This window comes from Chenopodium album, chromosome 21 (assembly GCF_948465745.1).
Source record: "Chenopodium album chromosome 21, dcCheAlbu1.1, whole genome shotgun sequence".
NCBI classification, from domain to species: Eukaryota; Viridiplantae; Streptophyta; class Magnoliopsida; order Caryophyllales; family Amaranthaceae; genus Chenopodium; species Chenopodium album.
Window position 1 is genome coordinate 3,715,922 of NC_137854.1, and position 27,185 is coordinate 3,743,106.

The 27,185-nt window shown below is 34.5% G+C and overlaps 3 protein-coding genes and 2 pseudogenes across 7 annotated transcripts; 2 read left to right on the forward strand and 3 right to left on the reverse strand.

Annotated features, from left to right (window-relative positions):
* The first annotated feature begins 1,168 nt into the window (after positions 1-1,168).
* LOC145601606 (uncharacterized) lies at positions 1,169-3,333 on the forward strand. Its single transcript, XM_081657654.1, has 2 exons — positions 1,169-1,321; positions 1,714-3,333. Exon 2 carries the CDS (start codon positions 1,870-1,872, stop codon positions 3,022-3,024), a length of 1,155 nt encoding a protein of 384 aa, XP_081513780.1. The 5' UTR covers positions 1,169-1,321; positions 1,714-1,869; the 3' UTR covers positions 3,025-3,333.
* A 2,145-nt stretch (positions 3,334-5,478) lies between these two features.
* Positions 5,479-10,320, reverse strand: LOC145601708 (uncharacterized). Its single transcript, XM_081657769.1, has 4 exons — positions 9,879-10,320; positions 6,801-7,595; positions 6,196-6,243; positions 5,479-6,111 (listed from the first exon to the last, which is right to left on the reverse strand). The coding sequence occupies exons 1-4, from the start codon at positions 10,059-10,061 to the stop codon at positions 5,815-5,817; spliced, it is 1,323 nt and encodes a 440-aa protein (XP_081513895.1). The 5' UTR covers positions 10,062-10,320; the 3' UTR covers positions 5,479-5,814.
* A 3,648-nt stretch (positions 10,321-13,968) lies between these two features.
* On the reverse strand, positions 13,969-15,921 carry LOC145602359 (amino acid transporter AVT3C pseudogene; annotated as a pseudogene).
* Positions 15,922-18,848: 2,927 nt separating this feature from the next.
* On the reverse strand, positions 18,849-19,527 carry LOC145600225 (uncharacterized; annotated as a pseudogene).
* Positions 19,528-19,777: 250 nt separating this feature from the next.
* On the forward strand, positions 19,778-26,586 carry LOC145600224 (glutamate receptor 3.6-like). 5 transcript variants are annotated; one of them, XM_081656133.1, is made up of 9 exons: positions 19,778-19,953; positions 20,052-20,095; positions 21,502-21,660; positions 22,609-22,921; positions 23,040-24,391; positions 24,485-24,762; positions 24,858-24,889; positions 24,984-25,390; positions 25,683-26,586. In XM_081656133.1, the coding sequence occupies exons 4-9, from the start codon at positions 22,639-22,641 to the stop codon at positions 26,190-26,192; spliced, it is 2,862 nt and encodes a 953-aa protein (XP_081512259.1). In that variant the 5' UTR covers positions 19,778-19,953; positions 20,052-20,095; positions 21,502-21,660; positions 22,609-22,638; the 3' UTR covers positions 26,193-26,586. The 5 variants fall into 5 exon arrangements, with proteins under 5 accessions (XP_081512259.1, XP_081512261.1, XP_081512257.1 ...); XM_081656135.1 differs by lacking the exons at positions 19,778-19,953; positions 20,052-20,095; positions 21,502-21,660 and adding an exon at positions 21,858-21,987; XM_081656131.1 differs by lacking the exons at positions 19,778-19,953; positions 20,052-20,095; positions 21,502-21,660 and adding an exon at positions 22,000-22,208.
* The last annotated feature ends 599 nt before the right edge of the window (positions 26,587-27,185 follow it).

The window sequence follows — 27,185 nt, forward strand, 5'->3', positions numbered from 1 at the left end:
AATAGCATATAAGAAAATAGTATTTGTCTTTGTAATAACGGTTTAGAATCAAATCAAAGTAAAAAATGAATATAATGCAAAAGTCAAACTAATGCGTTTATTCAGATACATAAAGAGTAGTTGATATTGTAAATCCATGATTATGTGTTCTATTGTGAAATATGATTTACACTTTCAATGTGAAAGACTATGCTTTTATAATTAGTTTGATATGTAAATTGTGCATGCATAGGTTATCTCGCCCCACACACTGAAATGATGACTACTTCGTATAACACTTTACCTACTAAAACTGTACAATTGTATGTGTTATCGTTCAATATTATCCATAATTTCATAATACCCAAAGTTCCCAAAAAAAAAAAAGAAAAGAAATATTAAACTTACAATCTATATCTATAGATCTATAGATATCTATTAATAAGCGTTCATAAGAAAGTTATGTGCCACGTAGTCCCCTTTATTACGCCACGTCATCCAATTAAATTCTCAATATGCCACATCAACGCCATGTTAGCTAATCACATTCAAATTATGCCACATTACCCACTTGCCACAACCATACACTTATAATTAAAAAATGTTCTAACCAAGATTCGAACATGCAACCTTATATTCCCGCAACCTTATGTCTTACCACCAAACTATACAATACTTTGATGTTATCTTCATATTACAAAATATTAATATAGCGAATGATAATATGAATTAAAATTTTAATTACAAAAAAATTGAGTCATAATTCAAAATGTATATTAATAATTAATCTTATGAAATTACTCGGGCATCGCCCGGGCCTAAACACTAGTTAAAATGAAAAAATGGCACATTTGTTATTAGGTGTGCAAACAAGGGCTAACATTACATGTTTCATCTCCCGTCAAAAAAAAAAAAACATTACATGTTTCATCACACATTCATACAACAAAAATAAAATATTTAACATTGTAATACAAGTATAGAAAAAAAATAATATAATACGAAGTATTTTCTTTTCTTTTCCTTTTTTTTTTGACGGGTAAGTATGTACTATTTTCATTAATACAAGTATATACTAGTATTAAACTAATTTAATACGTAGTATTTTTTTTAAAAAAAATAATACTTGTATTAATATTTTGGGGGTTTTATTACAATAATTAGAATTAGAACCAATACCATAAAAGAGAAATTCCTAATACAAGTACCTTGTGTCCATACATAAGATCTTCCATTTTTTCTCCACCATCACCTTCTCCCTACAATTGGATTTGTCATCTTTCTCTCTCTTCCCCAAACCCTAATTTCAACTCTTCCTTATTTTTCAACTTTTTAAGATCAGGTAAATCTTCCTCACCTTTGTTTTATTGATCACAATTCTTATCTGGCTTTTTGCTCTTTCGATCACATGTATTCAAATTCTACTTCACATTTTAATTTCATGTAATTTAATCTATTAAGCTGTTTATTTTGATGATTAGCATTTTTTTTTAAATTTAATATATGTTGATTTTATTATATGGCCTCGGTTGATTTTTGTGTGTGAGATTATTGCATTGATTGATTAACAATAAACCCTTCATTTGAATTTGATGAACTTCGGAAATTGTTTGATAATTATGTTTATGTTTGATGGGTTGTAGTTAATTAGATTTAGATCCTGAATTCTGAGTGATTATCATTCTGCTTATTAATTTTTGGCATGTTGGGTTTTTTTTGTTTTGGTGAATTCAGATGTACAGGAGGGTTTTGTGTTGAATTGATTTGTAAAAGGGTGGTCTTATTGCTGTTATCATAGCATGAATGTAGTTGTAGCAGTTGTTTCATCATGTGGAAAATTCGTGTTTTCGGTATTTAGAGATTGCTGAACGAGAGAGGAATTGTATTCACATGGATGTCAATGAGTGTGATACGAATCATTTAGATGCCGATGTCCGTCTACCTCCTCGAAAGAGGTTGTTAGCGGGGTTGAAAAAACAGAGTTGTTCGGAGAGTAATTCTCAATGCTCGCAAGAAAATAACCCGAGCCCTATCCCAAGCCCTACCCCAAGTCCATCATTTAGTGCAAGCCCTCTGAGTGAATTTGATGTTCGTCTGAATAATCTATTGAAATCATATAAGAATGGATCTAATATGTCTCCTGAGGAGATAGCAGAGGCTGCAGGTTCCGCTGCTGCTGCTGCAGCTAAGGCAGCTGAAGCTGCACGAGCTGTTGCTGAGGAAAAGGCTGCCATTGCTGCAAAGGCAGTAGCTGCTGCTAAGAGTGCCCTGGATAAAGTTGCATCTATATCTGAAGAGACAAGCAGCAAGGATAAACACCATAAGAAGAATAAGCTCAAGAAGCATGTTCCTGTTCAGCTCTTGTACAAAAAGCACCAACCAGTTGAGAGCTGTGGGACAGATGAAGAGCTGGCTAGGAAACTGCATCGGGCTATAAACAGCTCCCCGAGAATCAATAGAAACTCTCCAGGGTCGGATTCTAAGAGTCATAAGCACAAGAAGCTGAAAGTCTCTCCACCCAGTGAGAAGAGTGGCGTTGCTAATGGTACAATTGCAAGGGATGAAAATGCTAAATTGCCTTCAGCTTGCAATGGGGATGTTATAGAGGGAGGTATGGACTGTGAAGGGTCAAACGAAGAGCCTTTTACTGTCAAATTAGATAATAAGGTGTCAAAATTTACGAAGCCTGACGAGATGGAGGTGGATAGTGGTGAGGCGGAATCGAGTCAATCCAAGGTGAAAACCTTTACACCACTAGATGATGTGTGTACTAATGGTAGAAAGAGAGGTAGAATCAAGCAAAAAAAGTTGCCTCTAAGCTTATGTAGCTCTAAGGATCAGTCAAACCCTAAAGAAGATCTGATTCTGACAAACTCATTGTTAAGTAGGGGTAGAACTGATAAATCAACTGCTCGTCATGTATCTTTGCTGTCATTGGAGACTCCTGCTGAAAATGTAACTCCAATGGAGGTTGCACCAACATGGAAATGCCAGGATTTCAAAGTTTCTCAGTGCCTTAATCAAGACAAAGCTGTGCAGTCTTAATGATGAAGCTCCCAGCTCAGGTAGAATTTCATCATGGTCTTCTTGTAGAAAGGATCTTATTTACTTGTATTTTTGTATCTGTTGCTTGCTGTTGCATTTTATGGATTGTTGACAACAATGTATATCTTTACTGTTCAGATTCTCATATCGATGTGTGATATAGAATAGATTTCGCAATAATGTGTAGTGCTTTTGCTGCTGCACTCAATACTTGCTTTCACTTTGTAGATGTAGGTGTAGATGTACAAGACACTTATATGTATGATCTTCTGATAATGATTTAATGAACGATTCAACTTCTTTCTCCAAGTATTGTGTTTTCATTTTTTGTCGTAGCTTAATGACTGTCATAGTGTTGTTGGAGCTATTAATGCATATTGGCAGAAAAATTTCTATATCTGAGATTCTGAGAATTTGGTGAAACAGAATTATCAGCAGAGTTATTTTTTTGCAGCTAGCCTTTTGCCACCTTATTCTAATTGTTGAGTTTCATTGATTATATACTGTTTTACTCTGCTTCCTTTCAGCATGGCAACATTCTATATCCACATTCTTTTTGGTTTATCATCGAGTTTGCTGAGAAAACTCTAAAATGCTTTTAGAACGAGCAATCACAAAATTATTTTGCTACTCTCATCAAACCAGACCTAGCCTCCAATCCTCAATCAAGCTAACGAGGAACTTGTATTTTTAGGACTATCTTGAGAAGTAAATCGAGAAATATTATAAGAATTTGATCTCAAAAGTAAGATAATCTTGTGTTTATTAAAAGTTTGCATTAGTAATAATATGGTCAAAAGAGATTGTTTGCTCAAAATTATAATTTCATAGGTAAGATTGTGTACATTTGAGTATGTGACCCCTTGACGACCTTAACGAGATTAGGAGCCTTGTCAAAAGTGTTGAGGTAATGATGTTTTGTACATTCATATTTATGTTAGATGACAATAGTACAATAGGCTGCTAAAATTTTCATTATGACATTTGTGTACTAAAAAACAAAACCCCTCCACCCCCTTCCCCCGCTCTTCACAAAAAGAAATGGATTAGGAGGTAATAAATGATGATAATGGAAATGAATTCAATTGTAGTTACGAAAAGAAGTGATACAATGAACTCTTATCCGTCTCAAAAACCCTCTCCTAGTAGAGTTACATCTTAGCACAAATTGACTTTTCTTGATGTCAAGCCTCGAGAACACCTTATTGATCGCCTAATTATTCCCTCTTATAGCATGAGTATCTTGGATTAACCAATACTCCAATAGTCATCACAAGCAACAGTACGCAAGTTGTAAAATAGGAAACAAAAACCGTGCAACTTCCATATGTGGTGCAACGCAGATGTGCCCATAATGACACGGGCGTGTTTGATCAAGTTCAGTAACTTTCGCAGCTTGCCTCTATTTCTAGCTAGGCAGCAAGGATGAGCTTCTGCAGGCTGCAGCACCATTCTTCTACTCATTGCTCGACAAACAGTTCTTTGAGAAGGGTTTAAAGGCGCAACTTAAAACACTTCTGTAAAAAACCAAGCTTGACGAAAACTTTTATTCTGTAATGAAAAGAAATTTGGACTTTGGAGAAGATTCAATGACATAATCCCTACATTAACTGATTGAGGAAGCTCCAAATTAAAATTAAAAGGAAAAAGAAAATTCTTTGGTTTCCCAAATTAAAAAAAAAATAAATAAATAAAATATCTATGCATTTGAATGATGAAATTTACGAGGTAGATATGCTTTTATTAACAAGCTTTACGTATGTATGCAAAAGCAGAATTTGATAACTTTAGCAAATTGTTCTAGATATACCATATACCTACTTTTCTCACTTGCTCACTTTATCCACTATTGCCATAATAATTTTCCCATCAAATCTATTTACATGTCCATTTCAAACGAAAATTGACTCTTACTAGTCTAGTTGTTTGGTATTAATGTGGTAATCAACTAAACATATCATTGTTGTGAGTTTTATCTCTTTATTTTTTAGGTTTTGTATCTTTAGGATTTTACATTGTTATCCATGAATCGATATAGTGGAACGTTTTGACCGTTATACCCAAGCTTTTTCAGTCGGATGCCTTAATCGAAATTTATTGCTCGTAAGCCCTCAGCCAACTTCATGAAAACTAAGCTACATGAAACCCCGAACAACTTAAAGACTACTCCGTACTTACGTACTATATTAATTTTGACATCAACAACAATAACATGCCAACAAACAACAGAGCTTTATAATTTATATTTATATTTTCATATATTAAGATTCAATTTTAAGAGAAAATTATCCTAGTTCCTACAGAGTATTTATTGACTAGTTATACCGTGGCATGCTCAAAGAAAGACGAACAATGGAATCCGGATAATTTTTTCTTCCGTGGCCTGCTCAGAGAAAGGCGAACAATAAAAAAACTGAAATTGTGAAAGGGTTACACAAGAAATCAAACAGCAAGTACACAATGAGAGAACAGCATTTTCCATAGAAAAAACCCAGATTTACACCCTTTCAAACTAATTAACAAACTTCGACCAAAATTCTCGCTATAACATTACATCATTACCAAAAAATGTCAATCATTATATATTACATCAGGTATAATGAGAAATATATAACCCTCTAGAGGGGGGAATGAGGGGTTATAGAAATTCTTGTAACCTTATTGTAGCTAAGGCAAAAAACCAAAATCAAATCGTGGGGTAATTTCTTCACTGTGCAGGAAGCAAGAAGAGAGATGAACTTTGCAGATAACATGTAAATCAGTAAATGTGGTCTTTTCTTCATTAGCTATCTATATTTGAAGGCTCTTCATCCCAACAGCTAATTTTTTATCATTAGAATTATCGTTAGAAGTCAGTTTCGGATTAAGCCAAGGGTGTTGCAGGCACTGTTGTGCAGAGGGCCGTTTCTCAGGAGCAAAATCAAATATGGGGCACAGAAAATCAGCAAAGTCACGAGCATCTTCTTCTGAGAATTTATACTTATCAACAAGCAACCGATCAAGCGACCAGTATTTGAGTCTTCTGATCCTCTTAAGATCCCCATATCTATCAAAAAAATCTTTAGAACGCGCTCCTCCACTGGCTATCTGCACAAGCAAACATTAACAGATTACAGGTCAGCAGCCTAATTGGGAACCATAAAAGGAAGAAAATTTGAGATGCTAGCTCACCTTCTTAGGCATCTTTCCCAGGAGTTCCATCATCAGGGCAAGATGATCCTATAACACACGCAAAAAGTAATCAAGATTTTATCAAAGATAAATATTCTTTAAGTAAATTAATAACTTCGTTTCAGAAGTGAATACGGCTACATAAAATCACTGGACAAAAACGATGCGAGAAAAACAATCCAAATTTACAAGAGAGAGCAAAAAACAGAGCAGCAGACTGAATTAATAGTCCGTAAGAGATAAAAGGTATGTCAGGCACTAAATATGTCAGTGAAGGGTACACTAATTTAACACAATTAAACTAGGTAATACTCCCTCCGTTTCTTAGCATATAGGCACCCCCCACCAGGCTAAAGAAGTTACTATCAACATAAGTGCATGCCTTAATCAAAAGAAGAGGGAGACTAACAACACAATGAGAACAGAAATCAATTTATGTAACATGATCTCATTTCACCAAGAATGATGTGTGGCTAATCTTACTTTTAATAAGATCACCATCAACAACTCACCACTTTAGCACACACACTAGCAACTACTATAATATTTATTTAGACAGAGCTCATGAACTATGGAGAACTTGATTGATGACAAAAAATTTCTACCTCATCATCTGTAAATCCTTGTCCACCCTTAGGAGTAAACAACATGTCTCCTGTAGCAAGCTCAAAAGCTGTACAAGCAAATGACCACATGTCAGCAGATGCGGTATAGCCTGATCGGATAATAACTTCAGGAGCTCTATACTGCCTTGTTTGTATTTCTTCCATGAACTGTCGATCAGCCCAACAAGCATTTCCAAAGTCTACAACTTTGCACTTCAAATCAATCCCTTCTAGTGATCTTTGAGGTTTTGGGCGCTGTTGTTGCATACCCATGGAGGCCCTTCTCTCAGATATCCTGGCCACTGCCATCTTTGCCCTCCTCTTAAGCTTTTTCTCGATCAAACTCATTGATGCTCCTCCACCATTTTGGTTTCCTCCTTCAGGTTTCTCAAGAATTGGGGTAAATCCAGACTTTACTGGATCTTTAGAAGGATCAATGGGAGAGACAAGAAGAATATTTTCTGGCTTTAAGTCTGTGTGGATTATATTACATTCCCGATGCAAATAATCCAAGCCCATCAAAACACATTTACAGATTTCCCTAACTTTGTCCAAATCCATACCTTTGTGATGATTGTATCTAATTAAGCGGAGCAAACTATCCCCAAGAAACTCAAGAACCATGCATAGATGCTGCCCATTAGGGCCTGAATGCTTGAAGTGATCGATCAATCGAACAACATACTTGGAATGAGTCTGGTCTCCATCAGCAATTGCTGAAAGGACTTCAATTTCATGAAGAGCAGCCTGAGCAAACTGCATCGCACTTTTCTGAATCTTCAAAGCCACAAAACCCTGATACAAGCACAGGCACCATAAATTGATTTTTAAAAATTAAATAAATAACAACAATGGACATTACAACCATCAAGAAGCGCAGAACAAGTAAAGAAAGTAAAAGAACAAAGAAGAAAAAAAAGGCTCAAATTCAAGGTTTTCAAGAGATTTTAATTCTATCAAAAAAGCTTTCAAGATTTCAAAGCAGTAAGAACTGTTCTACAAACTTTCTGCCTTTTGAGCTGTTTTAAACAGACAAAAGATACACTTTCTTGTTCATTTTGACTGTAAAAGATTAAGGGGGGAACTTACTCAAGACATTTGGATAGATGTGCTTTCAGTTTGACTATAAAAGGAATGGGGAAAACTCGCCACCTGATAATTAGATTTGAAATCTAAACTAGTTTCACCAGGAGGGATGGGAATACAACCAAGTAACTCAGTGGCTTCTTATCTCTGGTTCATGTATAATAGTAAGTGACAAAAGGCAGAGAGATTGTAATTGTTTCTTTCTTTTTATTTATTTATTTTTTATTTACACCATACTTCATGAAATTTGGAAGTTGGTTCGATAATCCTTTGTACATAAACTGATAAACATATAGCCACACACGCATACAGAGTAAAAACTCAAGCGAAAGAAAATATCAATATGAAACTTTTCTTATTGATTGACAATATCACATTATCACTAATATCCAACAGTACAGTTCCTTAGCAGGTTGGAAGGCCTCAAATGACTGCAATGTTTTTCTTTAGCTAAAACATGGTTAGAGGACATGTGGAAATATTACACCAATGTAGTTATAAAATTTTATCATTCAGTTCAAAGACAACAAAATTACAAAGTTCCATATTTTCTATCTTGTTCAAATTTATGTACTCTCTCTAATTCACATATATACAGCAAGTGTCACTTTAGAAGAGTACATAGGTACAATAGGATGAAATGATTTTAATTGCTCAACTAGGACAATTTCTGGGGCTTACCAAGCTAAAAATAAACTAATTAAGAAGCAATATCTGCAATTATGTACCATTAAAATTTGCAATGTTATAGCTCATTAATCTACCAAAAATAAAACTTCAAGATTCACTCATACTTTTAGCAGACTTTAAACTCTGTACTTTATATAGACAACGATTTAAGTTAGACTCCTTTGCATTACAACAATGAGAATGATACCATTCCTAGTATATTTGTTCTCATTCATCAAGCTTTGAGTAAGTAATGAATTATTTGTTAAACATAACATATGCTAAATTATTTGTTATCAATGAAGCCATGAAATGGTAGCTTGCAAAGAGTAAAAAAAATCAACAAGATTAATGGGATTACATCTCAAACAAAAGATTTTTTCTTGAAGTTAAATATGAGGAAACATAGATTAAGTAAACAAGTTATGAAAGCCATCGGAGTATCTACGCTTTTAAAGAGTATTACGTTAAGATTTGCTTGGCACATGGTAATAATTGATGGTAAAGGGAATGAATATAAGTTTGCATCAGAAATCAAAGTCCATTCCCATGATGATAATAGTGCACCCCAAAATTTTATTACCATCCATCATCATTTGGAGTAAAATTGGAAACATTTATACTGTGAAAATTAAAATGTTAATTTGATTGCCAAGTTACATATCTATTTATTCCCATCACCTTTATTTATAACTATCTACCAAACGAGCTGTCAACATACACTATAACACTATGATTCCATATCCAATGACAACATTGCTTACAATTCCCATCAACTATATTTACATCAACTACTTAAAAGCTTACAATTCCCACCTTGCACAACGCTAACGATCCATGATTCCATATCCAATGACAACATTGCTTTGCCAAATTACAATGCTATACTATCTCAAAAAGGGGCCATTTTTAGCAATAGTAAGGATAAAATCAATATATTACAAAAAGTACTCATTTTGCCCTTTCTTCCATGGATTACATGGAGATGTGATCTTCAATACTCAATATACCCTACAGCCCAAAGGTAGGACACCCAATTACAAATAATTAAGGATCATAACTATCATTGGTAGGTAAACCACTAAATAATTGCAATCTAAGCAAGATAAAGACAAGTCATTTCACTAATTCATCCAACAAATACCAATATAAACAAACCCCAACAATAATTCATAAAACCTAAATCATGGGTCCACAAAATTATGATCCAATACAGACAAATTTCAGCAAAATTCCCAAAATACATAGATGGTAAATCAAAATTAAAAATTAAATTATTAATGAAAATGAACAGATCAATATGAAGAAGAAGAAGAAACATACGGAATTCCGAGTGTCATAAGCAAGCCAAACAGTAGAAAATTGACCCCACCCCAATTTTCTCTGAGCAATGTAACGTCCGCCATTAAAGGAATCACCAACTCTCACCGCATGATAACCTCCTTTTCTATATGAATCGAACTCCTCCTCATCTTCCTCTGACCCAGAAGATGATGAACACGACATTATTCAAATTGATTATATGAGTTTGAATTGAATTTGATTTTGAATTTTGTGGGCGAAATTTATGATTTTGGGGGTCGATTTGATCTGGGTATGATTCAAAAAGCTAGCTTTGTTGATGAGATGAAATGGGTATTTTTCAGATGAATTGGGGAGGAGAGAGAAAGAGAAAGGAGAGATTTTGGGTTTGCTGTAATTATATGTGGCCTTCAATTTCAAGACTTCTTCCACTTTTCTCTCTTTTTCTTTTTCTTTCTTATATCTTTCTCACCTTATTATTGATATTTTAGAGAGAGATCAAAATCAATGGTCCTATTTTTTTTAATAAATTTGTAGTGGGATTGGATCATGGTTTGTGGACCATTTAACAACTTTACCCTCCAAGGATATGAGTTTGTGCGCCTTTTCAGTAAGGCTTCGTTTGGTTTACGACTTTGTGAGTCTTAGTTTCGGTATTGTGACTTTTCAAGTGAGGTGACAATCAAGTTAGTTCACTCGGGTCGGGTCATGTCAAAGTGATTACTTAACCCAATCTTGTTTGGTAAAGATGGTTAAAGAAGATTGTCAAAAAAAAAAAAAAAAAAAGATGGTTAAAGATGGTGGGAAACTCATTTTGTAACTTTGAGGCTATTAAAAACTCCATCAATTACATATGCTTGAAAGTAGGGGAATTTCTTATCTTCTCATCTACTTTTAAGCGTTGACCTGTAAAGCTGAGTTAGCTGAACCGTGAGAGGTTATGGTTCAATATGTATCATTATGTTACAATGACTACTCTGTCGATTACGGAAGTGAATAAATTTGAGCTACGTTAGCAGTTAGTCTTCAAGTCGAATATGATTTGGGTATGAGTTAGTTATGCCTGCTGCATTCAGATTCTATGATTTTTTTCCCCTGATCTAAAATACTAAATGAGACATAAAAGATACTAATATCGATTTATAAATAGAGGAGGGGGTTTTAAACTTAAGACAATTCTTTGTCATCACAGCAAAACCTCATTTAACTTTTTCGAATGTTTTTTTCTCCTTTTAAAGAAAAGAATTAGACCCTTAACAAGTTAACATAATCAAATTACCCTACTTTAGTAAACTACTCTGTAAATAATCTTTGAGTTATGCTTGAATTTTAAAATTATTAGTATGTAATTGAATTATAGAAGTTTCTAGAAATATAACTCCGTAAATCATAATAATAAATGATGAAGTTACGGGAAAATTTTTAAATAAATAAAATAAAATGGAATTTGTGAGGTAAAATTCCCTCCAAATAATTTTACGATAGTACTCGTATTATCGTATATAGGTACGTATTGATAGATGATTATTGTATTCTTTCATGCAAGTATCCAAGTAGAACCTAAACTACTTTGTATGTTACAAATAAGAGGTTGTGGGATCAAATCTCACTAGTGACACTTTGGGGCCTAAACTAGAATATTGCTCCCCCCCCCCCCAAAAAAAAAAAAAAAAAAAAAAAAAAAAAAAAAGTAGAACCTAAACTAGAATATTGGGCCTATGTAAAATGGCCCTCATAAGTTGGGCAGCTTGGACTTCGGACTTCAAGTTGGATGTTGAAATTCAAACTCTTAAAATTGTAACCTAGGCAAATTTTAAGATGCACCATGGTGCACCTAGAAATAGGTGCACCACGCCTATATTTTTGAACAATTAGTAAAAAAAACTGAACAATTGCAAATTTTGAACATGTAGTAAAAACATCCGAACATCGCAAATTTTGAACATTTAGTTAAAAAATCTGAACAATAATTGCAATGCATCATGCCTATACTTTTGAACATTCAGTTAAAAAATCTGAACAATAATTGCAATGCATCATGCCTATACTTTTGAACATTTAGTAAAAGAAATCTGAACAATCAAGAATTTTGAACATTTAGTTAAACAATCTGAACATCACAAATTTTGAACATTTAGTAAAAAAATCTGAACAATTACAATGCACCGCGCCTATAATTTTGAACTTTTAGTAAAAAAAATATGAACTATAACAAATTTTGAACATTTACTAAAAAAATCTGAACAATCGCAAATTTTGAATTATTACGAGTCAGACAAATTTTGAACTGACTCGTAATAATTCAGTAGTTTTGTAAAATAAACTGAACATTTAATGTATACAAAATGAACATTTCTTGATAAAATATGAACATAAAAATTGCATGTTTATGTTTAATTTTTGTGACGTGTTCATATTGTTTTTACTAAATGTTCATTTTTTGTAAAATGTTCAATTTTTTTTACTAAATGTTCAAAAGTATAGTCGTGGACTCGTGGTGCACCTATTTCAAGGTGCACCATGGTGCACATAATACTAATTGTGTAACCTAGACAACCACAAACTAAAATCAGAAGATTCAGAACTACTTGTATTTGAGGCATACAAACTACGCACAAGATACTATCAGTATAATTTCATGTTGATGCAATGATGTGATATTGCACACACCAATCTATCAGTCTATATATTGTTTTATACTCCGTATAAGCTATATATTACCTCCATTAATTATTATGTGCAACAAAGGGGTATTATTTGTGAAGACATAAAATATTCATTTGTAGCACAAAATAATTAACGGATGCAGTAATTGTTTTATAAAGTAAATGGACAATTTAATGCACTTCGTATAATTGATCAACATAGTTATAGTAATAATATAATAATATAGTGTCATAAGTGTGCTACTTGTTTGCTAATACCATACACTTGTAATTTGTAAACAAAGTGGTTAGTACAAAATTAACATAATTAGGGGCATACACGCATAATGTCATTACCAAACATGACGGTGAATTGGATGATTAAAATATAGAAACCCACTCCATATTAAAGTTATACAAATTACGCATGCATTAGTGCACTCCTTATCAATTTGTTTCCTCATTTTCCTCCCCATATATGAAGTACAAATGCCTGGAAGTCTTATCCGAAGATGACTATGACGTCACCATGACAACAAAATATTTTATTTACTGTAATACAAATAGATTAATTAATACGGAGCAAACATAAAATGATGACTACATTCTTCTCAAAAAATGATGACTACTACGTTAGTTCTATTTTACTCGTACTATTATTGAAATTAATTACTACATTTGGTTCAAATTACTCGCAACTTTATTAACTTTGGAATAAAGTTGCGAGTAATTTGGACCGGAGATAGTAGAACTTTTTGGATTAGAAAGTGGTACTTTTGGCATGTTTAAAGCATTTTATAATGTTACTACCAGGAAATGAGGAAAGTTCCTTGTTATCTGAATGTTACAAACTTCCAACGCAGAAAATGTCCAATAATCAGAAAATAGATGGATTTAAGATGAATCTAGACGTTATTTATTTATTTGGCGATTGTCTAGACGTAAGTTGCCCGTTTCTAATCAAAGGCGAAGTCCATCCAGCTACTTAATAACGTTTTCTTTGCAGTCATTTTCATGGAAATCAAGTGGCTTTTAATAAAGGGATGAGAAAAACAACTTAAAGTCCGCAACTAGCGAGCTAGATTACTTAGTGCGTGAACTTAAAGGCTAAAGCCAAAACCCGACGGCGAGGGAGGCAAACAATCAACGTTGCATAACATGGTAAAGTGCAGAAAAGGCGAGGATGTGAAAACTACATCTTCACGAAAACAAACAATGAAAGCTGGAATTTGGTTGTCATTAATGCTCAAAACAGAAAAACAATCATGCAGACGACGCTGCTGCTTTCGCAGAATGAACGAAGCAAATTCGCAGAATGAACGAAGTAAACTGACAAATCTCATATGGAGTACTATCGTGATATCTTCTACGGAGTACCAAGTACCATTTTGTGAAACCCACCAATAATGACCAGAGTGACCAAGTTATACAAGCAATGCAAGTAAAGGAAGGAAATAAGCATGAAATTTCTCACTGAAAGGAAATGCAATTTGATTATTATCATTATCAGACAATTTGAAGTTTTTGCACATATATCATGATTGATCATACAAAAAATGATCACATTAAACACTTTATCATACCAAATCTAGGATTATACACACTTATGATACAGAATTGTGGTGATCATAACACCTCAAGTACTTGTGTTATGCCATATCCTTGACACTCCGACCAACCATAGCTACTTGACTCTGTGCTATCACACCATCGACACTCTGACAAGGTTATAGACACTTGTGACACTTCATTGTACACATGAACAATGGTTTTTCTTTCCATAATTTAGCCAAGTCCTACACTTGAACACGAACGCCTGACACGAGTACTCAAGTAAACAATTGACTAATGTTGCTAAACCATACAGCAGTTTTTGCAAAAATCAAGCTTTGGTACCGAAAATCTCCCTCAGAGAAATCATAGTACCAGAGACACCAAGAATAATGCCTATGACAACAATGGCTCCATCCAAGATCAGCTTTCCCAAACCTGCCTCATCCTTGAAAACAATGAAGTGGAAGAGAGCAGGGAAAACAAAACCCAACGCAACACACACACTGCTTCCAACAAGTGACAAGAAATCGGTGAAATTGGGCACAAATAAGGCAATCAAAGCCACCAAGAAAATCACCAACCACCTAGACCACAAGGTATAGCTCCCTTGACTTAGCCTTCTATCCAACACCTCATAAACTGGGTTCATCATCAATGGGCATGAGAAGAAAAGGTTAATACACAATCCTAGTTGCACCAAAGTGCTCAAAAACCCGGTTCCAATGTTTGTGGTGATTATATCCCTTGTTTCGTTCCCGAAAGCAAGATAACCCATTACACCAAATATAGCATACAAGATGGAAATCATTCCTGTTGCCAAACCCAACACCAATCCATAGTTCTTCTTATTCCTCGCCTCGCTTTCCAAGGGCAAAACCATTCCAATCCCTTCAAATGAATAAGTACAAACACCAACACAATAGAAGAACACATTCCACCCTCCAAATGCCTGAACAACAGGCTTGTTATTAGCAATAATAACTGCATCTTTCCCCATCACAACACCCATTGCTCCAAGTTGCACAACATCAGCAAAAATACTCAAAGGGGCTAAATGGGTCAATGTTGGAATTGAATTTAACCCTAATTGCAAAGGAAGACAACCCCAAATATACCATTTTTGAGGGGTAAGACCCAGATAACTATGAGCCTGAGAAGCAGTACTATTGAACAAATGTGCAAAAGTATTCGAAATAAATATCATATAACTAACACAAAACCCAGCTTGTGATAAAATTATCATAAAATCAACACATAATTTCCCAACTGATCCACAAACAGCAAAACCCAGATCACCAAACGAATTGATTTTCGAGTATTCATTAACAGATTCAAGCTTTCTTCTAGTACAAACCAATAACATCATACAATAATAAGTTAAAAGAGCAATTGAAAAGAGGGTAATCATACCAAACAACCAACCCGCTTTCATGAAAGTATAAGGTAAACCCAGAACACCAGATCCTACAACAGCAATAAAAATGTTTGCTAAAGTTTTGAACCCAGAAGATTGCTTTGATTTACCTAAAAGTGGGGTATCTTCTCTTGCAATTGGAATTGAATTTGAGCTTGATCCTGCTTCATTTTCATTCTTCCTAAACCCCATATTGTTTTCTCTCTCAAAAAAATCCCAGCTTTTTCTGAATTTAAAGGTTTATGGAACTACCCAGATAAGAATTCAGTGGTTTTGAATTGTGGATTTTTCTGGGAAAATCAAATTAAATAAAACCAAATTTAGAGATTTTAATTTGAGTTGATGATAATTTGGGATAGGGTAATGAAATTGAAGGGATTAGGATTTTTGGGGTTTGTATTTCTAATGAATGGAATTGTTGGAAATGTGATTACAGGCAAATGATAGGTAAGTCAAACAAAAACCTTTTTGGCGTATGTATGTAGGATTGGTACACGGTCTTTATCAAAGGTTGTAATTTAATTTGGAACAGTGTTACAAAGATTTTTATTTTAAAATATTTATATTTAGGGAAGAGAAAAAATCAAGAATATGATATAAATGCTCTATAAGATTTTGCATGAATTTATAATTAATGAAAAAAAATGATTGCAATATGCCAGGACACAAATGAGGAAAATATCTCATATTTGTAGTTAGAGTAAAATGGCACTCCTTAAAGAATGGTTAAATTTATTAAAAAGTCAATTATGTTTATTATGTTTACTAATTTCTCACGAATTCACAAAAAATAAAAAATAAAAAAAGAAAAAAAAAGAGAGATTAAAGGTTGCTTGAAACTAAATTATTATTTTTATTTTAATTTTTTTTTGACAGGGAAATTTATTATAATTACTGTTAGGAGAAGGGTAAGAAAGTTGCAATATCAACATGAGGCAAGCTATTCCAAAGTTTCCAACATGTCAACAGCCGTCATCTATTGGCTTTTAAGAACAGCAAAACCTCATGTGAAATTTGCAACTACAATACTTGAAATATTTTAACATCCTATTTTTGTAAGAAGTCATGCAAATTTCTATTTATTTATTCCATTTTTCTATTGGGAGGGGGGATTGTTTGGTTTGGTTTGATTTGAGGGGCAAGGGGAACGACCATACTAAATCGCAATCTTTCACGTGTCAACTAGTCTAGTTATGTAAATTTGGGTCTTGGAGAATGAGGGGAAGATAATAAGGAAATGCTCACCTTAGGAGCCACAACTACGAGGAATCAAACCCGAAGGTCATTAAGCATAACTCTTACCAACTGCAATAAATACTACAGTACTTGGTATAGAGTGGTTGTAACAAAAGAAAAACATATTATATCGCATTAAGAAGCATGTAGTGGAAAAAATGAATCAAGCTTACACGAAATTTATGTCTTTGAATAGTGTAAAATAACATAATGTCTTAGCAGTGTTAAATTCTAGCAAGCCAAGCAAAGAGTATTGTATTGATTGAAGTGTCGTACTGTAATAATTAATAGTAGAATAACAAACAAAGATCATAGAAACAAACTCATAGAGGAATGAGGCTCGCGTACTCGAAATTATTTACTCACACAAAAATTAAGGTTAGCAACAAAAAACAAAAATCAATCAATGTACTCCATAATCTTGATGTTTTGTTTTTATCATCGTTAGAAAAGAATAGCCCTAATTTAAGGAGTGGGGGTAAGAAGCTAAGAACCTTCAATTCAAGAATATAATCCATAAAAAGGAGTTGAACATTCTAGATTTAAAGATATAAACTGTACAATTTGGATGAAAACAACGTGATGTTGATATTACTGTATTATTTGATGAATAAACCAGAAGAAAATTGACATATGGCAAGATTATTTACATTAAATTTGTGACCTTTATTGACTGACATGTTTGAAATATGTTTTGTGGAAGTAGTAAATTATTTGTATACGACTACTTCATTAGTAGCATATATGCTATGAATGCAACATGGACGGTGGAAACTTGTCCCAGCTTGTTGCCTAAATTCGTCTATGTGCTGACTATCTAATATGAGGGAGGAGACCACTTCCATGTTCCATCACACAAACCAGCATCACCCTTCCTTTTGAACCTGCAATTGGGAAATTTAAGAGATTTTGAATACTCTGAAACAGAGTTTCTGGAAAGCTCAAAGGACTTGACCTCGAGTCCTCGACTTTGATCAACATGAAAAAAGCTTCGACTCATGGTTTGGAAATTACTGTTCTATCATTTAGCTCAGTATATATAAATAAGTCGATAGCTGTGAATCATTCTAAGCTTAGGGAATCAGTGGACTCGAGAGCAAGACTCCCCAGCTTATTTTTCTTTGGTTGATGCCAAAAATCTCAGGGTTTTGTAAAACATTACTTGCATTGAGTTAATTTATATGACAAATTCAAGCATTAGTCAATGTTATTGTTTAATATCTCCCTTGTTACCCTTAACAATTCCCAATTTCGTGAAGTTTACATGCTAATTTTGGCATTGGAACCTCCTTTCTGCAATACTCCATAACTTAATTATATTCACGAAAAAAACTCCAGGAACATAAGTTTGGAGCATGCTCACTAAATGGATCTCAGTTCACCAGAAAAAGTTCGAGTACACTAATTATTTGCTAAGAAAGTGAAAATTTTATCCAAGACAGTTCCATACATCGACGAAATTTGATAGTAAGTTTTGAATTAGTAACCCTGTCTCAGAATGAACATAAATCTCAGCAGTCACCCCAATTGAAGTAGCAGGTGGATGGGTTCGTCTATCACTAGAAAACTTGCTCCTAAATAATCTCCATTGGCACTCGAAACTCGACATTGCCAGAGATTTCTTCACAGAAGGGATCTAACTTTGGTACCAAACTACCACAAGTCTACAACACACTTGTATGTTCCCGAACACTCAAGGAAATGTTTAAGGGTCCAAATGTTGGTTTCCGCTACATATGGGACTATGACTATGGGAGGTTGACTACCAATTAAGTGTTGGTGTAGTGGTAATTGAAACTACACTTGGCAAGGAGAACCAGTGTTCGATCCCCCGCAACAACAATTCGGAGAGGATTGGAACCTAACCACCCAGAACTGATCCGAATCCGGATTAGCCCAGTGTGGAACACCAAAAGAAAAAAACAAAACTATGGGAGGTTGACTAAAAGGATGCACCATTATCATCAGAAATGAATGTGTAAGTCCACCATTTCCAAGCTAATCAAACCCATTAATGGTTTAAATTTGAGGTTTCTCATTTCTCACACATTTTTTTTCGCAAAATCCGAGCTGTTTACACATTCATTTGATAATCTATCAGCCTTACATCAACCCAATCAAAAGTTCCAATCACACCCAAAATGAACAAAATATCAAGATTATTGAAATATATAGAGTAATTTCGGCCACATTACACCAAACAAACAAGCATGTAATACTGTAATAATCCTAACAAAATACAAAATTCAAATGATCAACAACAATACCACAAAAATCAAAAACCCTAACCCTAAACCCCCAAATTTCAATCCAATTCTTTAACAACATTAATCCCCATAGATTTAGCAGAACCAATAATAGACCTAGAAATACTTTCAATCGACAAATGTTGACAACCAGGATCATCCTTCTTAATAGCAGCAATTTCATAAACATGCTTCAAACTCACCGAAGAAGCGACGACATGTCCAGGTCGACCACTAGCAGATTCAACACCAGCAGCTTGTTTCAGAAACCATGAAACTTTCGGAGATTTGATGACGTAATCGAATGTTTGATCCTTGTATGCGATCAGGGAGACAGCCATTGGAGCTTCGGGTTTGTACTTTTGAGTACGAGCATTGAAATCCTTGCAAAACGCCATTAGATTTAGCTTCAGTTGACCTAGGATTGCTCCGACAGGGGGACCGGGTTTGGCGTTTCCTGCCGGGATTGTTAGTCGGACTGTCGCCATTACTGGTTTTCTTACGAGGTCTTTTGCTTTTGCTGCCGCCATTGTTGAAGATAGAGAGAGAAAGAGGAGAGAGAAAGTGAGTTAGAGAGAAAGAGGGGTTTTTGGTTTCTTGGGAAAGGAAAGAAGAATTGGAGAATTGTGGTTTATGGGTTTGGGCCGTGATTGTTTGTTTTTTGGGCTTCTTCTTGGGCTTATGCCCAACTACTATTGGGGTAAAGCCCAACTACTATTGAACAACTTTGAAGTTTGGAAAAAAAAAGGGCTTAGTAAATTTTATGATACATTTCAAGGGTGTTGATATTTCTTCATTGTTTCAATAGCTTCAAATCAACAAAAAGATAGTTTTAATAATTGGATAGGGTGTTCGAGTAGTGAATGAATGATTCAGTGACATGTTGGGCTAGTTTGTTTATGTGTTTGAGTGATTTGGAGTTGTATTGGGTCAATCAATTGGCCAGTTATGCACGGTCATCTTGAATTAATTTTTTTTTTTTTGAAACCTCTTGAATTAAGGTTTTTTTTTTTTTTTTTAATAACTCTTATTTTCTTAGTACAGTGCATTATGGATTTTGTATAATACGAACTTATTGTTCTTTTCTTTGTACTTGCAGGTGTATGATGTATTACATCCGACTCACATATGGCGACCAAATTGGTATGTTAATTTCAATCTATTTTACTCTTTTTCTTCAAGTTTTATCCAACTTTAATATAGTTTTGCCATTCCTATTTGCGTTTCAAGGACAAAGAGGGCATGTGTTAGAAAGATGGGTGTAGTTATGGGATTATATTTAGATTTTGGAGGAAATTGTTTTAAGAACTTAGAAGTTTGAATATATGAGACAAGTACTTAATACAAAATGTCCTACAAAAGGCAAGAAATTGTGATTGCCTCATAGATTTTCCAAATATGACAAGTGTTCTCACTTCTCACCTATCAAAAATCAAAAATTAAAAGTGGGAATATATATTACATACACACCATATATTGTGGGGTGATCTAATATATGAAAATGAGTGTCCCCTTGCTAGTACAAGTGGAGTCAACTTTACTCTTCATAATAGGCAACAGTGCAACACTTGGTAGTTGTGGTAGTTACAACTTTCTCCTTTTTTTTTTTTTTCTCACTTTTTTTAACTTAAAAAATCATTATTAATGTTTTCTTTTTTACTTTCTTTGCATTATTGCCTTCTTTCAGTGAAAATTCGGCTCATTTGTTAAGTATATGTGGACTCTTATTTGTGGAAACATGGATAATGAAACGGAAGAAATATGGATTAAATAAGATATATGTGAAATAATGAAACGGAAGCTCGCCTAATTAATTAGAGAGCCCGTCACACATTAAACGTTAACGTATTATAAAAATATCATTTTTATTTGAATTTGCATAATCATAATAATATGAAACTTGATAGTTTCATTGAATTATTAATCATTATTTAAACTTATTTTATCTAGATTAAAAAATATCCTAAAAAAGATTCTTGAAATCATAATAATGTTTGTCATTAAAGTCCAATTTCTTCCTAAGAGGTGCTATTCCAGAAGTTGACATTGAGTACTGTAATATGGCATGGGAGAGTCCATTATGTTTTGGAAGGTGGGGTTATTCAGGAAGTTGACACTTGACATGGGAGACAATTTTCTTATCTTATTCTTTCCTCTTTTAACGAGTGCACTTTTAAATTTTAATAGATGATGTAATGCTTTTATATTTTTTTTTTGTCTTTTTAACAATATTTGATTGGAAAATAATTTTCTGTAGAGCATTATCACAGGCATATAGTGTTTGTTTAACTTCCAAGTTCTGTTACATCAAAAACATGTGGTAAAAATGCAAAATGCACCTACCTTAGTTATCAACTATCCACATTAGTACAAACAACAAATGATATTTCTTTTTCTTTCTTCTTGATTGTATTGCTATTATCAATTTTTCTATCTGATGGCTCAAATTATTACTGTAAAGAATTGCCAACTTCTGGTGCTATGGTCCGAAGTTTTATAGTTATATTGTACGAAGTATTTTATAATCGGCTTATTTTACTTTTGGTAAGATGAAGGATCCTACTAATTAAATCAACACCTCTCACGAGTTAAGCCAGCTCAGGTCAAGGCTTGAGAGTGAAGGGGGGAGGTAAGAGGATTTTTCAACTCCCAAACAAATGTAGTTGGTGGGGCACTGGGGCTCGAACTCACGACCTCAAAATCACAAGGTGAGTTCCCCACCAACTTCACCAAGCTTTGCTTGGTGTTTCATAATCGGCTTATTATGTTCCAAGTTTCGTATAATTATAAAGAATTTCGTTATTTATTTTATATTTAGATTTTTGAAAGTGGAATAATGTCCTTGTAGCTCTTATAGCTTTATATCATAATCTCTTACTTCATGCTTGCTCTCTCTTTCATGTCATGTCAAATTTGTATCCACATTTCTTAAGTTGTGTGGCCTACATTACAATTCAACAACACACTTTCACTCTCTTTTTACACTTTGAGTTTACTGTCAAATGAATGAAATGATACCTTCTGGACTAGACCAAGTAAAGACACTTTCTACAGTATTTGAATTATATTCACACATAATTGTCTTGCATGAACTCTTCCTCCTTATTTTCCTTTTAGAGGATTTTATTTTATTTTAGCCTTTCCTCTCCTTTTCATATTTCCTCCTGATATTAAATACTAAATATAATTACATTTTCTGAAATTTTATGAAGCTTTGATCCATAAATATCTCAAATCTAGCTACTTGCTATTTATGGTAATGTATCTAACACTTCTTTGAAGGTTCAGTATTTTTATTTTTTTAAAAAAAGTTATTGAAAAGTATTCCAAAAAAAAAAAAGTTTTATGAAAAGGTTATAATTAGGAAACATGCATCTGGTTTAATTTTGAAGTAATTGAATTAATAAATGCTTGCATGAGTTGTTTATTCTTCCTGTCTTATAATATGAACTTTATCCCTTGAAAATTAAATAAAAATTTGAACTTTATGCATTTACTCAGTTTGCTGGGTATTCTAAACCATGTGCTTCTCTGCTATCATTTCTCAGATTTAATAAACTTTTCTTTTATTGCTGCAAATAAAAACTGGGTTTTTATGGGGTTTAGTGATTTTATATAATTGTCTATTTATTATTCTATTTATATGTATTGTGCAGAAAGGTGGGTAGATTTTTTGCTAATCCACCATGATTTTTAGGGTGCTTGGATTCTTGATGTTATTTAGATTATTAATATTGGAAAATGGGCAATTTTCTGCAAATGGGGTTGATACAAATCCTTCTGCAAGACCTGAAATTGTCAACATTGGTGCAATAATTTCATATAATTCCACAATTGGTAAGGTTGCAAAAGTTGCAATTCAAGCAGCTATAGATGATGTAAATTCCTCCCCTCAAGTTCTTCAGGGAACAAAGCTCAACATCACAATGCATGATAGCAAACACAGTGGATTTCTTGGAGCTGTTGAGGGTAATTTACTAAAAATCCAGTTAAATTACTGTTTTTGTTGCAAATTAAAATTGTTTGCATTTTACAAGCATTGATTTTGATTGGAATTGTATATTTGTTGTTGTTTATATTGTTTCAGCAATGACCATTATAGATAGTGGTGTAGTGGCAATTATAGGTCCTCAATCATCTGTGATAGCTCATGTAGTATCTCAGGTTGCAAAGGGACTTCAAGTCCCTTTGCTCTCCTTTGCCGCCTCAGACCCAACCCTTAATTCACTCGAGTATCCTTTCTTGGTTCGAACAACCCAAAATGATCTTTTCCAAATGGCTGCAATAGCCGACATTTTAAGCCACTATGGATGGCGGGAAGTGACTGCTATTTACACTGATGATGATTATGGGAGGAATGGGATTGCTGCTTTAGGTGATAAGTTGGCTGAGAGGCGATGTTCTATAAGCTATAAAGCACCTATGAGCCCTGACTTTAACTTAGAGGACGTAAAGAATGTTTTGTTTGAGGTGTCCTTACAAGAATCTAGGATCCTTGTTCTTCATACTTACAATAACTATGGCCTAGAGGTGCTTGAGGTTGCTCGCTCTCTTCGTATGTTGGAAAAAGGCTATGTTTGGATTGCTACAAATTGGCTCAGCGATATTATAGATACAGATTCACCTCTTTCTCCAAGTGAACTTAGCAATGTCCAAGGGCTACTTACCCTTCGTGTGCACACTCCCAGTTCGAAGCTCAAGAGAAATTTTGTGTCTCGGTGGACACATTTGGTTAGGAGAGAAAATGGAAGTGATTCATTTGGGTTAAATAGTTATGGTCTTTATGCCTATGATACTGTTTGGATCCTTGCTCATGCATTAAATGCTTACTTTGATCAAGGAGGAAACGTATCATTCTCGAATAACTCTCTATTAAGGCAGCTGAATGACCAAAACTTGCACCTTGATGCAATGAGCACCTTTGATGGTGGAGGTCTCTTGGTCTCCAACATATGGCAGGTCAAATTGAATGGGTTAACAGGTCGCATACAATATGACTCAGATAGGAACTTGATCAATCCCGCCTTTGATATAATCAATGTGGTCGGTACAGGTCACAGTACTATAGGATACTGGTCCAATTTTTCGGGTTTGTCACTTAAGCCTCCAGAATCTCTACTCTCTGAAACACCTAACCAATCCAGCTCAAGTCAAAAGCTGTCCGTGGTGATTTGGCCAGGTCAGTCCATAGAGAAGCCTCGTGGTTGGGTTTTCCCCAATAATGGTAATCAGCTAAGAATTGGAGTTCCAAGGCGTATAGACTACCGTGAATTCATTTCATATTCAGACAGCACAGATTCATTCTCAGGCTACTGCATCGATGTGTTCGTATCTGCTGCTAATTTGCTTCCATATGCAGTTCCTTATAGGTTGATCCCCTTTGGAAATGGGAAAAATCATCCAAACATCAATGAGCTTGTTGTGAAAATTAGAGCAGGGGTAAGAATAGAATGTTTTATGTCTTTTAACCTTTTGTTACTAAAGCATGGGATGTACTACATGCTGATATACACCTTTCCTTTGCCTTTTCAGGTATTTGATGCCGTTGTTGGTGATGTTTCAATTACTACTGACAGAACAAGGAATGCAGATTTTACACAACCATTCATTGAGTCAGGTCTAGTTGTTGTAGCCCCTGTTAGCACCGAGGAATCTCATGCCTGGGCTTTCTTGAGACCTTTTACTCCAATGATGTGGTTTGTTACTGGTGCATCTTTCATCATTGTGGGGGCTGTAATTTGGATTCTCGAGCATAAGTTTAATGACGAATTCCGGGGTCCACCCAAAAAGCAAGTTGCAACAATGTTATGGCAAGTGATGTTCACTTCTTTACTAGCCTTAATTTACTTGTTTGGTTTAGATGTTATTTAATACTAGTTCATGAATCATGATTATGCTTTTACAGGTTCAGCTGTTCAACATGGTTCTTTGCTCATAGTAAGTGAGACTTTAAAGCAGTTATGTGGTTTATGCCTAACAATGAGTGTAGTGATAATGATTTTGATGATTTATACTTTTGAATCTTTTACAGGAGAGAATACTGTGAGCACACTGGGCCGGCTTGTGCTTATTATATGGCTGTTCGTAGTTTTGATTATCAATTCTAGTTATACAGCGAGTCTGACCTCTATGCTAACAGTGCAGCAACTTACTTCACATGTCAAAGGAATAAATAATTTGATAGAAAGCAGAGAACCTATAGGATACCAAGCAGGTTCCTTTGCTGTAAATTATTTGAACGAGCAGCTCCATGTTCCTATGTCCCTTCTTGTCCCTCTTAATTCCGAGGATGAGTTTGCTGAAGCCCTGAGAAAGGGTCCCAGAAAAGGCGGGGTTGCTGCAGTTGTTGATGAGAGAGCATACATGGAGCTCTTCCTTTCATCTAGGTGTGAATTCACTATTGTTGGTCAAGAATTCACCAAAAATGGCTGGGGATTTGTAAGTATTTCTTTCGATAAACTTTTGAGTGTTGAGGATATGCTAATGCTATATGCTTGTCATAACTCTGCTGATGTACCCAATAAAGTATGCTAACTACACTAACAATTAACTGCTAGTAATCCTAAATATGTGGCAGACAAAGCCTATATGCTAAACCTATAATGTTTGATACTATCACAAATTCACAATTATCATCTCGACTAGCTTGTCAGCTTCTGCATGCCTTATTCATGTTCCCAGATATGTGTCCAGAATTGCCTATATATAACTTTCAATTCTTACTCCCCAGGCATTTCCCCAAGACTCTCCTTTGGCAGTCGACATGTCAACGGCCTTACTGAAGCTCTCGGAGAATGGTGACTTACAGAGGATTCATGACAAATGGCTTAGAAGAAAAGCTTGCAGCTCACAGGACACAAAACTTGAAGTAGACAGGCTTGAGCTGAAAAGCTTCTGGGGCCTTTTCCTTATCTGTGGCATAGCTTGTGTACTTGCCTTGATCGTGTATTTTGCCCTTATCGTGAAGCAGTACCTCCGCCATTACACTCCTGAGGAAGAAGCGGCCATTGGCCCGAGTTCATCTAGCTCAAAGTCTTCTCGTGTTCAGACATTCCTGTCATTTGTTGATGAGAAGGAAGAGGAAATCAAGAAGCGGTCTAGGAAAAGGAAAACCGAGAGGAAATCAAGTAGGGGCTTTGCATCAAATAGAAAACTTGCAGAATTGTCAATGAGTGCTTCTAGGATTAACCATATGGAATTTTCCCCTGGTCGAAGTAATGGTGGGAACACTGAAGTGTAGATACAATACCGAGCTATTGATATCAGCAGAAGGGAAGTTGGGTAAATATATGCATATAACTTCCTCTGCTGAATTTCTAGCCTTTTGCAGCTTTTGATCTAACTGTACTCATATACTGATGTTAACAATCAGAAGGTGAGCGCATCAGTCCTAACTATGATGAAATTGTTTCATATGGGAGCAACTGATGAAAAAAACTAATTTATACCTAGATTGATCTGTAAGTTTTCTGAGTTTAAGACTCTAATGTCAATCCTGCACCCACGCGTAATTGCACCTGGTTGTAGGATGAAATTATATTATTAGACTTTACACTTTTTATTTCCATTGAGAAGAAAAGTAGGTATCTTTCAATGAAAAAGCCATCCTTAAATTACTTAATGTATATTTTAAATATAGCTTAGAAGTTGTGTTTGCCATTAGATAATTGGTCGTTTGGCCTTAGTGACTTGCATATTCGCTTGTTAAGTTGACAAAACACAAAAGGTTTAGACCATTTCAACATTAGTCAAAGGTAATGATGATGATGTCTTAGGCTAATTGCTCAAAACTGAGATCACTCACTAGTAATGATCACAATTCACAATGCATGAAGTTTATCACTGTGTATACTGTGGTATGGTTCAACCCTAAAATGACAAACCAAGAAGGAAAATACTGCAAGTCCGCAATCTTAGAGTGACGGAGAGAGTACAAGTCAGTATAAATAAAAAAAACCAGTCTCAAATTTTGACAGTTGATCTGCTAGGAGTAAAACATCAAGTGTCATTTTAATATTTTAGAGTAGCCAAACACTTTTCCTAAATCCTGGGTTTTGTTCAAAAAGTGGATGCTTCAGAGTTTACAAATTAAAAAGATTGAAATAACTAACTGAATGTCTGTTTGCCCATGTGATCTATGGCTTATGGGTTATGGAAAAGCAGATTAACTTTAAAAATAAATAAATACAGTAAAATTTAGTAAAGTCTAGTTTTGGCAGGATTTCTATAAACA